The following is a 16923-nucleotide window of genomic DNA, read 5'->3' on the forward strand; positions in this document are numbered from 1 at the left end:
TTGGTTTGCAATATATGCATAATTGATACCTATATTGCAGCCCATCCTCCTAGGTAGCAATTGTAATTCTGGCTGTTTATAAACAGTGGGTTTTCTTAAATAGAATTTTTATCTATTTCTTTTCAAAAGAAAATTTGTTAGGCTTGATGTAGTTAGATTAGTGTGCTTTGTGCCACTTCCTCACCCTGTTTGCTGATAGGAAAGCTAGTGATAGAAGAACAGCTCCCAATTTCATTGTTTATTTATTCTAGTTAAGCATACTAGTATATTGGAGACAGTCATCACCTGTATAGTTAATGATGATGCAGTGTGTGGACCCTTCTGGCTTTAGATTTTTTCAAATGTATGACTACATTTTAGAAGAACTAGAGAGTTGTGATGAGGTCAGAAATATTGGCAGATGACAGATTTAAAGGTACAAAAAATTGTGCATGTTAGTATGTAGCTTATTTTTATCTTTATGATTGTTTTTTATATTGTTTTGCACAAAATATTTTAAGATGTGTTCTTCCCTATCTTGTTTGTTCGTTATCTGAATTTACTTAATTTGGTATTCATTTACATGGCTTTACAAGATAGTTAACCACCTTCAATATTTTGTCTTTTGCAGGGCAATAAGACAGTAAGCAATGATCACACAACAGTGAAGAAGACCAATATAAAAAGTAGCTGTGGGTTGGGTTCAGGTAATAACCTGGTGAGTGGGCCTGGTAATGTGCCAAATAAAACCTCGCCCATGTTCGGCCATCAGCTAAAGCGTCCACACTCAGGCCCAACTCAGGGCCACACCCACTCTCATGCCCAACCACCTGTGAAGAAACCAAAGCTAGGGTACCTGAAGGATATGAGTGCTGCCGAAGCCGGCAAGTACGCAACTCTAGCAGAATATGCCTTCTTCGATAAGGTATAGTTTTCATGACGTAATTTGAATTACTGCACTTCTATATGCATTCTTGAGGTAATGAAAATTAATTAGTTGATTGATTAAAGAGTTATACTTGTCTTTGGAGATTTATCCCTTCATTATCAGAAGCCCCAAAATTAAAAGTGATAACTGTGTTGGCAATTTTTTTTTTTTAATCTGAAATGGTAGAAAATCTTTGTGTGAAGATAATGACACCAAAAGGCATATGATAGATTGGATAGGGGAGCAATGTGGCAGATGTTGCAAGTACGTATATGGAATAGGTAGTAAATTATTAAATGCTGTAAAGTGTTTTTATGAGGATAGTGAGGCTCAGGTTAGGCTGAGTAGAAGAGAGGGAGATTCCTTCCCAGTAAAAGGTCTTAGGGATGTGTAATGTCACCATGGTTATTTAATACAGTGGAACCTCTACTTACGAGTTTAATCCGTTCCGTGACCTTGCTTGCAACTGGATTTGCTCGTTTGCAGAGTCAATTTTCCTCATTTAAATTAATTGAAATGGAATTAATTCGTTCCAGTGGAATTCCAGGCACGAGAAAATACTTTAATGATTTCCATAATATCAACTCTACAGCATATTTATCTATCACAATTCATGTAATATGACATAAAGAATATTAATAACATAGAAACATGATATATACACTAGAATGAATAAAATACATGTCATTAGGTAAGTGGCTAGTGGTGGTGAAAGCAGCCATTCTGGTTAGGGTTTATAGGGCCACCACAGCGGCCATTCCTGCTCTTGACGACATGTGTAGAGAACCTAGGATAACCCAGAAAAGTCAGACAGAGTGACTTATAAGTGCTACACTCTTAATGCTACACTTTGCCATTGCTGCTTCATGTTGTCTGCCACTGCTATCATGATGTCTGCCACTGCTATCATGATGTCTGCCACTGCTGCTTCATGTTGTCTACCACTGCTGCTTCATGTTGTCTGTCACTGCTGCTTCATGTCTGTCACTCCTGCTTCATGTTGTCTGTCACTCCTGCTTCATGTTGTCTGTCACTACTGCTTCATGTTGTCTGCCACTGCTACCTCATGTTGTCTGCCACTGCTGCTTCATGTTGTCTGCCACTGCTACCTCATGATGTCTGCCACTGCTGCTTCATGTTGTCTGCCACTGCTACCTCATGATGTCTGCCACTGCTACCTCATGATGTCTGCCACTGTTGGTTCATGTTGTTTGCCACTGCTACCTCATGATGTCTGCCACTGCTACCTCATGATGTCTGCCACTGCTGCTTCATGTTGTCTGCCACTGCTACCTCATGATGTCTGCCACTGTTGTTTCATGTTGTCTGCCACTGCTACCTCATGATGTCTGCCACTGTTGCTTCATGTTGTCTGCCACTGCTGCTTCATGTTGTCTGCCACTGCTACCTCATGATGTCTACCACTGATGTCACCAAAGAATCAAACATTTCTGCTATTTTGAGCTTAATTTCAAGGTACTTTTCATCGTGAAACCAATTAAAATCATATTTATTTTTGTAGTATATCTTCCATTTTATCACATGAGACCAAATAAAACGAGAATACAACCATAACAACCATACGAAAATATACTGCTAAGGGGACGCTAATGGCTGAGAAGTGAATTCCGTTATTTATGGTCCGATTTTTTTCATTTTTGGTGTACGTTAAGAAGCATCTTTTCATCATACATTGCCCAAGTTTCAATAAGATAGTCCAACAAACAACTTAGATCCAAATCCCTAGATCAAGAGCAAGAGCCTTCTCACCAGTGTCAATTAACCTCCCTTGAGGCCCGCTCACATCTGGAAATTTTGCTTGCATATGGAAGCAAAAAATCGACCACGCAGCTACTCGTATCTGGAAAAACTCACACGTGGATGCACTCGTAAGTAGAGGTTCCACTGTATATTTATAGATGGGGTTGTAAAAGAAGTAAATGCTAGGGTGTTGGGGAGAGGGGTGGGATTAAATTATGGGGAATCAATACAAAATGGGAGTTGAGAGTTACTCTTTGCTGATGATACTGTGCTTATGGGAGATTCTAAAGAAAAATTGCAAAGGTTAGTGGATGAGTTTGGGAATGTGTGTAAAGGTAGAAAGTTGAAAGTGAACATAGAAAAGAGTAAGGTGATGAGGGTGTCAAATGATTTGGATAAAGAAAAATTGGATATCAAATTGGGGAGGAGGAGTATGGAAGAAGTGAATGTTTTCAGATACTTGGGAGTTGACGTGTCGGCGGATGGATTTATGAAGGATGAGGTTAATCATAGAATTGATGAGGGAAAAAAGGTGAGTGGTGCGTTGAGGTATATGTGGAGTCAAAAAACGTTATCTATGGAGGCAAAGAAGGGTATGTATGAAAGTATAGTAGTACCAACACTCTTATATGGGTGTGAAGCTTGGGTGGTAAATGCAGCAGCGAGGAGACGGTTGGAGGCAGTGGAGATGTCCTGTTTAAGGGCAATGTGTGGTGTAAATATTATGCAGAAAATTCGGAGTGTGGAAATTAGGAGAAGGTGTGGAGTTAATAAAAGTATTAGTCAGAGGGCAGAGGAGGGGTTGTTGAGGTGGTTTGGTCATTTAGAGAGAATGGATCAAAGTAGAATGACATGGAAAGCATATAAATCTATAGGGGAAGGAAGGCGGGGTAGGGGTCGTCCTCGAAAGGGTTGGAGAGAGGGGGTAAAGGAGGTTTTGTGGGTAAGGGGCTTGGACTTCCAGCAAGCGTGCGTGAGCGTGTTAGATAGGAGTGAATGGAGACGAATGGCTTTTGGGACCTAACGAGCTGTTGGAGTGTGAGCAGGGTAATATTTAGTGAAGGGATACAGGGAAACAGTTATTTTTATAGAGCCGGACTCGAGTTCTGGAAATGGAAGATCAATGCTTACACTTCAAAAGAGGAGTTTGGGATATTGGCAGTTTGGAAGGATGTGTAATAGGATGGTATATATATAATTGGGGCCCTAATATTATATTCTATATGGAATTAATTATATTATTTCATGTTACTTTTTATATTGTATCTTTATATATGCTTCTGAACTGTTGTATCTGGGTGCCTCTGCAAAAACAGTGATTATGTATGAGTGAGGTGAAAGTGTTGAATGATGATGAAAGTATTTTTGTTTTGCAGATTTTCTTTCTTTTTGGGTCACCCTGCCTAGGTTGGAGATGGCCAATTTGTTGAAAAAAAAAAACTGACAAAAAAATACAAAATTTGATTGTAAACTTAGAATTATGTTGGCACATAGTTTGTGGTCTGGCCGCACTTTTGCCCACTATTTTATCCCAGTTCTAATGCTGCAACTGATGAAATTATTAACTACTTTACAAATATGCATTCAATTCTGCTGATTGAGCTCAAGAAACTGCCCATTCAACTGTCAGAACTACCCTATAAAGGGTACAAAAGTCAATAATTTTCCAAATCCACTTAAAGTTAGAGAGGTTCCAATTTGAAAACAGTCCCAAATAAACACTGACTTTTTCTGTTCATTGATCACATCTTCAAGCCTCTCCTATATTACACTTTCCCTCCATTTTGAATTCATCACACAAAAAATCTAAGAGTCGCTCTATTTTTTGGATAATAAAAACCAGGAATGATTGGTCATAATTTAGGGCATCCTAATAATTGAATCAGACCTAGTAAAAGCCCATAAAACGGACTGAGGTGCTACCTTACCTGTCCTTAGGAAAGCCATCAAAAATTGAATACTTTTTGCTACTTTGAGCTCATTTAAATCTACTTTCAATCATGAAACCAAAGTTCTTAATTTCAGTAGTGTATCTTTCATTCTATCCATTGATACCAAATGAATAGCAAGTAAAGCCATAAATCCATCCTAGAAAATACCTCAGTCAAAATTTTAAACCAATACAAGATAAGAGTTTTTCTTTTCCCCATCGTGCACTGCATGGGGCAGGATTTTTTTTTTTTTTTTTTGTACTACACACACTCACCACACAGACTTATTTTCTCATGTCAAAACCAGAATTTACCACACAGCTTATCTGGATGATCTGAGCTCAAAACATAGATCTATTTAAGTGACTTTGGCATCAGTAACTTACATCTATGGACAAGACATTGAAAGGGTTAAAAAATAATAGGGTAGATAGATAGGACTTAGAAGAAATAGTGAAAAAGGGTGGCAGTATGTCTCACCCCTTTCAGATAGACTCATTCTTAGTGTATGGCACTCATGGTCAAATAATGGAATGGAGTTTGTTTCATTAAGTGAAGTTTGCTAAGGAACTGAGACTGTTCAACGTCTGTTTTTTTTTTTTTTTTTTTTTTTTTATATGTATATATATACCTGTCGACTGTTTCCCACCAAGGCAAGGTGACCCAAAAAGAAAAAAAAAATGCTGTATCGGAAATGAGAAAGAGATCAAGGGCAAGTACTGTCTTGAGGAACGGAGCACTTTCATAGTCATTCGACACTTTCACCAACATTCGTACTTTTTTTAGTAGTTCGTCTGGTTCTCGAACCCCGGACCTCAGTTGTGAGAGGCCTGACTCTCACCACTGGGCTACACTTTTGAAAATAAGCCACTGGGCAGGGGGCAGTGCTCTGTGGCTAAAGCTCTCACTTCACACGGCGAGTATAGAAACATTGGGCGTGTTTCCTTACACTGGATGTGTATGTTCCCCATCAGTTAATGGGTATCTGGGTGTTAGTTGACTGGTGTGGGTCGCATCCTGGGAGAAAACTGACCTAATTTGCCCGAAATGCTCTGCATAAGAAGCAGCTTTCTTTATAGTAGTGTGTCATTGATGTCAGCTAGGCCTGTATACCTTGTACATGTACTTGTAGAAATGAAGAAATCATTATTATTATTATTATTATTATTATTATTATTATTATAACACACTAGCCATCTCCCACTGAGGCAGGGTAACCTGAAAAAGAAATACTTTCACCATCATACATATTAACACCATCTTGTCAGATGTGTGCGTATACAATGGTTCAGATGGCCCTCCAAACAGCAAATATCCCCATCCCCTCCTTTATAGTGCAGGCAGTTTACTTCCTACTTCCAGGACTCAAGTCTGGCTTACTAGTTACCCCGAATCCCTTCACAAAATGTTAAACTGCTCATTTGGTCCCAAAAGCCATTTGAAATTGGACACAAAAACTTTTGTTAAGTAAATAAATAATTTATTCAGGGATCTTAGTAAATTTTATACAAGTTAAAATAATTTTAATATTGAAAGTTTTGATTAACCTCCAGGCTCATTTCTTAACCCTTTTAGTGTCTATTGTGTAGATGTGCATCATTGAGGCCAATACCACTTTTGTAGATCTGTATTTTAATTGTACCACACTCAAATATATTTTGAGCAGTAAATTTTGCCTTGAGATGTGAGAATGAGTCTATGAAGTGCATGTGCACAGTAAAAAATTAACCTTCCCCATGTAATGTAAGAAGGGAATAGCTAAACCTTGTCCTTGTGTTTGCATTAATAATAGCAAATTTGAGGTGTTTCTAGGGTGGTTTTATTGGCTGTTTGTTGGTGTCATTTTTGTAGACTAGAAGACATGCTAGTGAAATGGAGATGATTTTTTTGGTTTCAGACCTGAGTGACCTGAAATATGCCCCAAAGTAGCAGAAACATATATTTTTTGATGGTTTTCCTGAGGAAGGGTTAGGCCTCTTCCTCTGCAATCTGTATTATGGGTTTTACTAGGTTTGCTTCAATTATTTGGACAGCCTTAATTAACTATGACCAGTTAATTTTTAGATATTATTTCCTTAGAAATAGGGTAAAACTTAAACATTTTTGTGTGATGACGGATGGACCTAGGGACATAATTAATAGAGGAAAGGTTGCTTTAGTGGCCGGATTGCTAACTGTTTATTTTGTTGAATTTTGTGTAAAATTGGAAAATTGCCGAAGTCTGGGCAGTTTATGGGGTAATTCCGATACTTCAGTGGACAGTTTCTCGTGCTCAATCAATAGAATGGAAGTCATACTAGGAAAACAGTCAGGAACCGGGTCACTTGGAACTATGAAATTGGCCTAAAACAGACCTCAAAATTTGGCAAAATAACAAGTTACTTAAAATGCTCCCTGACTAACTTCGTGCTTACATAATTCAGTAAGTTTTCAGTCAAATTTCACATTCTTGGAGCCATTATGGTTAGGGAAAGATTTTCTACCATTTTAAGAGATAAAATTATTTGTTTAATTTGCGACATTTGGGGAAGTTTTTGTTTTAGGGGTTGTGACAATGAAAGGTTTAAAAGAATTCTTTAAAGAATATAATTTAAAACTTGTTCAGGGACAATGTGCTGTATTAAAAACATGCAGTAGAGGAAGTTGTGTGTGAGTTAACCCTTTGACTGTTTTCGACGTATATATACGTCTTACGAGCCAATGTTTCTGACGTATATATACTCAATAATTCTAGCGGCTTCAAATCAAGTGGGAGAAAGCTGGTAGCCCCACATGTGAGAGAATGGGTCTATGTGGTCAGTGTGCACCACATAAAAAAAATCCTGCAGCACACATTGCGTAATGAGAAAAAAAAAACTCTGATCGTTTTTTTGGAATAAAACGCCGACTTTGAGGTGTATTTTCGTATAGTATTTATCATTGTATTCGCGTTTTCATGGTCTTAGGTGATAAAATGGAAAACATATTACAGAAATAGAGATGATTTTCATTACTTTTACTATGAAAACGACCTTGAAACTGAGCTCAAAGTAGCGGAAATGTTCGATTTTTACCAGTGTTCAAGAGTAAATAAATCACACCACACGTCCAATACACGTCAACTGGGGAGTCTAATATTCTTTCACTAGTGCACTGATATTATTTATACCATTTTTACAATAATGCAGTCGTCTGCATAACAGTAAATTTTGTATTTTTTTGTATGAATAAAAAATCAAAATAGAAAGCAATAATAATATAAGAGGGGCCTAGAGATGTGACTAATGAACAGAGCATATGTTATTTTAGTGCCACGAATGTCTACCTTGTTTATTCTGGACCCTATTTTGAAATTGGCATCTCTTTTATTTTGCGTGAAATTGGCCAAATTGCCAATTTCTGACCACCATATTGGGTAGTCCAAAATAGTAAATGGGAGGTTTCTTGTACTCAGCTGATAGATAAAATGGAGTTCTAAAGAAATAGCTATGAGTTTGGTCAACTGGAACAATGGAATTGGCTGAAAATAGGGCTCAAAGTCGGCGAAATCGCCGATACGCATATGTCGCCGAGACCGCTAACTTCGCGGGAGCATAATTCCATGAGTTTTCGACCAAATTTCGAACTTTTGGTGTCATTACCATCGGGAAAAGATTCTCTATCATTTCATAAGAAAAAAATAATTTTTTTTTTTTTCAAAAATTGAGCGACATAGAATGACAGTTTCAGAGAGGGGCCTGAAACAGTCAAAGGGTTAAGGACCAGTACTCATTTGAATTAATGGACTATGGAAATAAAGAACAGAATTGATTCTAAGACATCATCATTGATTACAAAATTGTACATTGCTACAATCAAAGCAAAAACAGTTGGATCCCTATTTCTCATATTCGTCATTAGTGGCCTTCCATTCCACTTGCTAGTAATTCATTAAATCGAGGGTTTTCTGTATTTTATATATAATAGTATGCTGTAAATTAGTTTTCATTTTGTTCGAAAAAATTACTTCGTTTTTGTTTAATTTCCTTAATTTTCCTTAAGGTTCGGAAAGCTTTACGTCATGAAGAAACCTACCACAATTTCCTAAGATGTATCACATTGTATAATGAAGAAATAATTACCCGTTCTGAGTTGGTTCAACTAGTCCATCCCTTTCTCGCCAAGTTCCCCGATCTTCTTAAGTGGTTTAAGGTTTGTATGTACAGTTCCTACAGTAATTGCTTTAGATATATGAATTATTCCACATGAAGGTTAACTGAACAACATACTGAGTAAATGAGGTTAATAATTAATGCTTGTATTCTGCATTATATAAGATCATAAGAATTGAGAGTGAGTGAGTTTTGAATTGGTGCTTTTTCTTATCTTCCCCTGATGCTGGAAGATTGAAAATCAGTTCAATATTTTGTTCTGCTAGAAACTGATATTTTGACTTGTTAAATGATTATTGCTCAGAGAGTTAATCATGCACTATGATCAAAAGGTGAACTCATGCTTTTTATTTGTGGTATAATTATTATTGTTTAAAATATATTAAAACTAAATTTATCAGTTGTATACTACAACAAGTATGTAAGAAATAAGTGATATTAGGCACTTGACAAATAATTTATCAGTTTAATGCATCTTATTAATATTGATTATGAAATGGCAGCTACATTAGTGTTGTCATCATACATTTCAGACTTACCTTATAGCCACCTTGAAATGCTACCATTTTTTATGCAGCAACCTAGTGTTAATTTGTGTTGAAAATGTCTTCATGTGCTACTTATTTCATATATTTTTTACAATTAACAATACTAAGAGAATATAAAAAAAAAAATTATTTTTGTCTCTTGAAATTATAATAGAAAGTATTAGCAAATACAATAGGTCCCCTACTTGTGACGCTAATGCATTGTTCAGAATCCATCATAGGTTGTCTGTTGGGAAACTTGTTTTTCCATAGGTACCCAAGTTATCATCGGAGGTGTATTCTTGAGCCTTAATATTCCATATCTAATTTCATTTAATTATATACCAAGAATATATATTCAATATTTTACATTTTGTACTGTTGTTTTTCATTTACAAAAAATAATAACTATTATTTAAATATTTTATGGGATTTAGAATACTTTAGAATTTTTTTAAACTCAACTGCTGTCTCCCACCATCATTCATTCAGTTGCTGTCTTTCCAAAAGTGTGCTAACATTGCATTCAAATTACCCTTCATTTGCAACATCCCCACCCCTTCTCACAGTGCAAGGACAGCCCAGTAGGTCATCGTGTTGTAAAAGGCAGTTAAAATGCCAGAGCAAAGCCTAATAACCCCAACTGTAATCGGTTACTGAAAAATCAAAGAAAAATTTTGAAACCAAGAAAAAGTGTGTGGTAATCCAAGATTCTGTCTGGCTAGGTGTTCATTTTCTTTGACTTAGTGCAAGACACTTAAATTGAAAACCAACCATAAGATTTTGTTCAAAATATGCTCACTGGTTTTCCCCACATTCAGATTGATTTATTGATTTGTTCTTATAAATGTCAACATAAAGAAATTTAGAGTGAGGTATGTAAAGAGACTTAAAAATCATGTGCATTTGTGAATACATATCCTTCCATTCCCTAGTTTCCACTGTGTGTTGGTGTAACAAAGTTTTGTCTGGTGCCCATTTTTGACTTCGTGCAACACACACATTGAAAACAACTATAGGATTTTGTTCTAAATATACTCATTGGATATTCCAGGCCTCATTCTGCTTCATTCATTGTCATCATTCTTTATGAATGCCAGAATCAACCATTTTAGAGAGAAATTGTTCCTTGCGTCATAACATTGAGTTCATGTTTACAAGTCATTAATTGAGTCCAAAGCAGAACATTGTATGTCATCGACTTCCTATGTAGACTTTCCCTTTTCTCCAGGTTGTCATAGTTCCACATTACCTTTATAAGTACAGTACAGTGTTAATGCACTCTAGAAGTCAGTTGTTCAGATCTCATAGCCTATTTTCTCATTGACAGCCATGTTATAATCTGACATTCCTTCCTGAAGTATGATATTCCATGTATATAATTTATGTGTTTTAACTATGAATATTTACCCAATATTTTACATTCATTTTTTTTTCACTTGCAAGTAATAGCAAACATGAATTAATACAATACAGATGTGTAGGGCAGGCAGTATATTGGATTGTCACAGAGAGACTGGTATAGAGGAGGTGGCAGGGGCTTGGGGTTGGGGAAATAGGGGGTAAGAGTGGGTAGGAATGTGTCATACTTGGGCTGTCCATTCTTCTAATAAATTCAATGTGTGTGTGTCAAATGGGCAGCAAGGAGGGAAGAAGGTGGTGTGAGCAGAGATGCATCATGCTCCAGGTAGGTAGACTCATTGACATCACAAACTGCTATACATGATCGCTGAGAGACATCCAAATTGAAAACCAGCTGTGGGATTTCGTCTTTCTTGTTAATATCGATGTAAACTAGTTTAAATCGTACTGTGGTTTATATTTAAAGAGATAATGTTAAAAAATAGTTATTGTTCATAAATCATTTATTGATTCCAAAGTGCCAACATCATTAGGCAAAATGTTGTAAGTAGGGGACTTACTGTATCTCCTTGAAATACATTACTACACATTCCAATTTTGCATATAAATATGCAATACAATAAATATTTGTTTACCAAAAACGGCAGCAGGTGGGTTCATTTCGGGTGGGTTAACATATGCATTGAAACCCTGTTCATCCAGATTAGTAGGTACTTATGGAAGAATGTCTATCTGATACTTGCGTATGTAAGATATTAACTTCATAATCATTGTGACAAGGAAATCTGCTTGCATTTACCACATAAGGTCACTCAACCAGTCTGTCTCTGTTAGTAGTGCCAGATTCATTGTTCCCCCAAAATCCTTATTTCTTTGTTTTACATTTTAATGCCATAAATTGCTGATTACCCAAAGATGGATTTTTTGTTGCTCTGCTTTGTCCTTAATACCTGAAACTTGATGTTTTTAACAATTGCTACACTTTTATCCTTTAGTGTACATACTACAATGGTCATGGTAATGCTTCATATTCAAAACATGACCTTCCCCTTCATCTTTTTATTCCTGATATGCCCATAACTACACATAATTATTATTATATTAGCAGGAAAGTGCTAAACCTGTAAGGTTCCTGCAGCATCTTAGGAATGGGAAGTAATCAGGTTTGATCTAAGGAAGATGTGGGTAGCTTCATCTCCTTGGTTCAAGAGCCCTTAAGCCCATCCTGCTACACAGGATGTTTTATTACTTGTTTTCCTCACTAGGGGTTTAAGCAGTCCACTGAATTTATGAAGTCTCTAAAATATCACAAATTTTACACACAGGTGTCGAGTCCCATAATTTGCCGATAATAATATTCGTAATACTTTTACGCTAATCAACATTGTATTCCAATTGGTATTTTGTTTTTCTTCATTGGCCATCTGAATGGTATATAAACCTTATAAAAATATGATAGGCTTTCAAAGATAAGCCATTAATGAGAGGAATGAATGAAATGCAGAATTTAGATAGATTTGATATGATGGCATATGGAAGAGTTATGGAAAGACACCATGGTGGGAGAGTGTAACTAATGGAGTCTCATAAGGATCAGTGTTGAGCCCATGTTATTCTAGTGTACATAAGTTTTCTGGTAACCGAAGTTAAAGTGGATGGTGTAACAAAAAACAGTAGAATTAGATGATAGAAATACCTGGAAAGGCTTCTGGAATTGTTATGGTTAATTACTGTTTGGAGTGACAACTAAACTGTTGTATCTGAGTACCTCTGCAAAGACAGTGATTATGTATAAATGATGGTGAAAGTGTTGAACGTTGATAAAAAAATATTTTTCCTTCTTTTTGGATCACCCTGCCTTGGTGGGAAATGGCTGATGTGTTAAAAAAAAAAAAAAAAAAGTTTCTTACAACAGCAGAATTATAAATCTAGGAAACAGAATGGAACAATGAAGGTAGACTTCCTGTAGGTGGAATTGCTCACAAAATAAGTGTATAAAAGTCCAGGAATAATTAATAATTATTTCAACTTGAACCTCTGAGAGGCACACAAACAGAATACCATGAAGAGCATAAGCTAACAAATGAGGGGCATTTTGAAATTTGAACTGAACAAAGAGATGATCCAAATTGTATATTGTGTGTGTGCGCGCATTTTCTTTCTTCATATGGTGTCATTATGGAACTGCCATCTGGTAAAATATAAAAAATAAGCCAATTATCTGTACTGGTACTTAAAATACATGTGACGGGATACGAGTTAGTAGGTTGAAATTTTAGAGGGAGGGTAACCAGAGCGAGTTGGCAGTTCTACTCCTTATTCTCACAAACTCGTAGATAATTACAGTTTTAAGCATTCTTACTCTCTTTAAAACAAGATACACTGGCAACCACCATAAGTTTCCCTGCCATCATTAAGAGTTCATATAACACCCAAGCAAAGACTAACATGTCTTCACAACTTTATGAGAAACATACCCAGTGGGCTATCTCCAGTAAGAAGTTCTGGGACACTTTGGTTAGTTCTGCAAAATGGGGATGCAAATTTACTGTGTGCAAAAAACATTGTATTGGGTAATATGTATTAATTGGTCATAAAGAAGTGATTATGTATGATTGAGGTGAAAGTGTTGAATGATGATGAAAGTATTTTCTTTTTTGGGATTTTTTTTTCTTTTTTTTGTGGTCACCCTGCATCGGTGGGAGACAGCCAACTTGTTAACAAAAAAAAAAAAAAAAAACAGATCAACTTCTAAATTAAATTATGAACTTAACCAGATTTCTGGAATATGCCTGCAAACATGAAGAAAATTTAATCCCTGACAGTAGTTATCTTCATTCATCCCTCTTCCTTTGTGTTAATTATAACTTGCGGGCTTAGGGTTGTCCTCGAAAAGGATGGAGAGAGGGGGTAAAGGAGGTGTTATGGGCAAGGGGTTTGGACTTCCAGCATGCGTGCGTGAGCGTGTTAGATAGGAGTGTTTGGAGACAAATGGTATTTGGGACTTGACGAGCTGTTGGAGTGTGAGCAGGGTAATATTTAATGAAGGGATTCAGGGAAACCGGTTACTTTATACAACCGGGCTTGAGTCCTGGAAATGGGAAGTACAGTGCCTGCACTCTAAAGGAGGGGTTTGAGATATTGGCAGTTTGGAGGGATATATTGTGTATTTTTATACATATATACTTCTAAACTGTTGTATTCTGGGCACCTCTGCAAAAACAGTGATTATGTGTGAGTGAGGTGAAAGTGTTGAATGATGATGAAAGTATTTTCTTTTTGGGGATTTTCTTTCTTTCACGGCCGACTTGTTGAAAAAAAAAAAATCCATTTGTTCCCTACGCTTTCTTGTTTAACTCACTTCAAATTTTTTTCTTATTTTCATTAAAATTTCTTGATAGTGCCTCTCCCACTCTATCATCTGCTCTCCTTTTGCACTCTCACCACTCTTCACCTTTCTTTTACTCTCCATATACTGTACTCTTCTTATAACACTGCTTTGTTTAAACATCTCTCATATGCTACCTTTTTCTCTTTTATCACACCCTTCATCATTCCACCAATCACTCCTCTTTCCTCCTGCACCCACCCTCCTATAAGCACAAACTCCTGCCCCACATTCTAATACTGCATTTTTAAAACTATTCCAACCCTCTTCAACCCCCCCACTACTCATACCTGCACCAGCCCACCTTTCTGCCACTAGTTGCTTATATTTCACCCGAACTTCCTCCTCCCTTAGTTTATACACTTTCACCTCCCTCTTACTTGTTGCCAGTTTCCTCTTATCCTGTCTACCTCTTACTGTAACTAACTATATGAAAGTGTTGAATGATGATGAAAGTATTTTCTTTTTTGGGGATTTTCTTTCTTTTTGGGTCACCCTGCCTCGGTGGGAGACGGCCGACTTGTGAGCGTGTTCAATAGGAGTGATTGGAGAAGAATGGTATTTGGGACCTAGCGATCTGTTGGAGTGTGAGCAGGGTAATATTTAGTGAAGGGATTCAGGGAAATGGGTTATTTTTATATAACCGGACTTGAGTCCTGGAAATGGGAAGTACAATGCCTGCACTCTAAAGGAGGGGTTTGAGATATTGGCAGTTTGGAGAGATATATTGTGTATTTTTATACGTATATACTTCTAAGCTGTTGTATTCTGGGCACCTCTGCAAAAACTGATTATGTGTGAGTGAGGTGAAAGTGTTGAGTAATGATGAAAGTATTTTCTTTTTGGGGATTTTCATTCTCTTTCGGTCACCCTGCCTTGGTAGGAGACGGCTGACTTGTTGTGGGAAAAACAAAAATATTTTTTTATTAACACACTGGCCAATTCCCACCAAGGCAGGGTGGCCCAAAAAAGAAAAACTTTCACCATCATTCACTCCATCACTGTCTTGCCAGAAGGGTGCTTTACACTACAGTTTTTAAACTGAAACATTAACACCCCTCCTTCAGAGTGCAGGCACTTTACTTCTCATCTCCAGGACTCAAGTCCGGCCTGCTTGTTTCCCTGAATCCCTTCATAAACGTTACTTTGCTCACACTCCAACAGCACGTCAAGTATTAAAAACCATTTGTCTCCATTCACTCCTATCAAACACGCTCTCGTATGCCCGCTGGAAGTCCAAGCCCCTCGCACACAAAACCTCCTTTACCCCCTCCCTCCAACCTTTCCTAGGCTGACCTCTACCCCACCTTCCTTCCACTACAGACTGATACACTCTTGAAGTCATTCTGTTTTGCTCCATTCTCTCTGCATGTCCGAACCACCTCAACAACCCTTCCTCCGCCCTCTGGACAACAGTTTTGGCAATCCCGCACCTCTTCCTAACTTCCAAACTACGAATTCTCTGCATTATATTCACACCACACATTGCCCACAGACATGACATCTCCACTGCCTCCAGCCTTCTCCTCGCTGCAACATTCATCACCCATGCTTCACACCCATACAGGAGTGTTGGTAAAACTATACTCTCATACATTCTCCTCTTTGCTTCCAAGGACAGAGTTCTTTGTCTCCAAAGACTCCTAAGTGCACCACTCACCCTTTTCCCCTCATCAATACTATGATTCACCTCATCTTTCATAGACCCATCTGCTGACACGTCCACTCCCAAATATCACCTCCTCCATACTCTCTCCCTCCAATCTGATATCCAATCTTTCATCACCTAATCTTTTTGTTATCCTCATAACCTTACTCTTTCCTGTATTCACTTTCAATTTTCTTTTACATACCCTACCAAATTCATCCACCAACCTCTGCAGCTTCTCTTCAGAATCACCCAAGAGCACAGTGTCATCAGCAAGGAGCAACTGTGACAACTCCCACTTTGTGTGATTCTTTATCTTTTAACTCCACACCAATATATTATTATCAAAGTGGGAAGTCTGAATGTGCGTGGATGTTGTGTAAATGATGAGAAAGAGATGATTGTGGATATTATGAATGAGAAGAAGCTGGATGTACTGGCTTCAAGTGAAACAAAGCTGAAGGGGGTGGGAGAGTTTCAATGGAGAGGAATAAATGGGATTAGGTCAGGGGTTTCAAATAGAGCTAGAGCTAAAGAAGGAGTAGCAATAATGTTGAAGGATAAGCTATGGCAGGAAAAGAGGGACTATAAATGTATTAATTCAAGGATTATGTGGAGTAAAATAAAGATTGGATGTGAAAAGGGTTATAAGCATGTATGCACCTGGAGAAGAGAAAAGTGTAGAGAGAGAGATTTTGGGAAATGTTGAGTGAATGCGTGAATCAAGTGTGAGAGTAATGGTGGTTGGGGATTTCAATGCTAAAATGGGTAAAAATGTTATGGAGGGAGTAGTAGGTAAATTTGGGATGCCAGGGGTAAATGTAAAGGGGAAGCCTTTAATAGAGCTATGTGTAGAAAGAGATTTGGTAATAAGTAATACATATTTTATGAAAAAGAGGATAAATAAATATACAAGGTATTATGTAGCACGTAATGAAAGTAGTTTATTAGATTATGTATTGGTGGATAAATGGTTGATGGGTAGGCTCCAGGATGTACATGTTTATAGAGGGGCAACTGATATACCGGATCATTATTTAGTTGTAGCTACAGTTAGAGTAAGAGGTAGATGGGAAAAGAGGAAGGTGGCAACAACAAGTAAGAGGGAGGAGAATGTGTATAAACTAAGGGAGGAGGAAGTTCGGGTGAGATATAAGCGACTATTGGCAGAAAGGTGGGCTAGTGCAAAGATGAGTAGTGGGGGGGTTGAAGAGGGTTGGAATAGTTTTAAAAATGCAGTATTAGAATGTGGGGCAGAAGTTTGTGGTT

General features: G+C 37.4%; 1 protein-coding gene across 1 annotated transcript in view; it reads left to right on the forward strand.

The window, feature by feature from the left end:
* LOC128688051 (SIN3 transcription regulator family member A) overlaps positions 1 to 16923 on the forward strand; it is a 223203-nt gene that overhangs the window by 55937 nt on the left and 150343 nt on the right. The window contains 2 exon segments of the mRNA XM_070083829.1: positions 611 to 904; positions 8620 to 8769. Of these exon segments, the coding sequence (XP_069939930.1) occupies positions 611 to 904; positions 8620 to 8769 (444 nt within the window).

Source organism: Cherax quadricarinatus, chromosome 10 (assembly GCF_038502225.1).
Source record: "Cherax quadricarinatus isolate ZL_2023a chromosome 10, ASM3850222v1, whole genome shotgun sequence".
NCBI classification, from domain to species: domain Eukaryota; kingdom Metazoa; phylum Arthropoda; class Malacostraca; order Decapoda; family Parastacidae; genus Cherax; species Cherax quadricarinatus.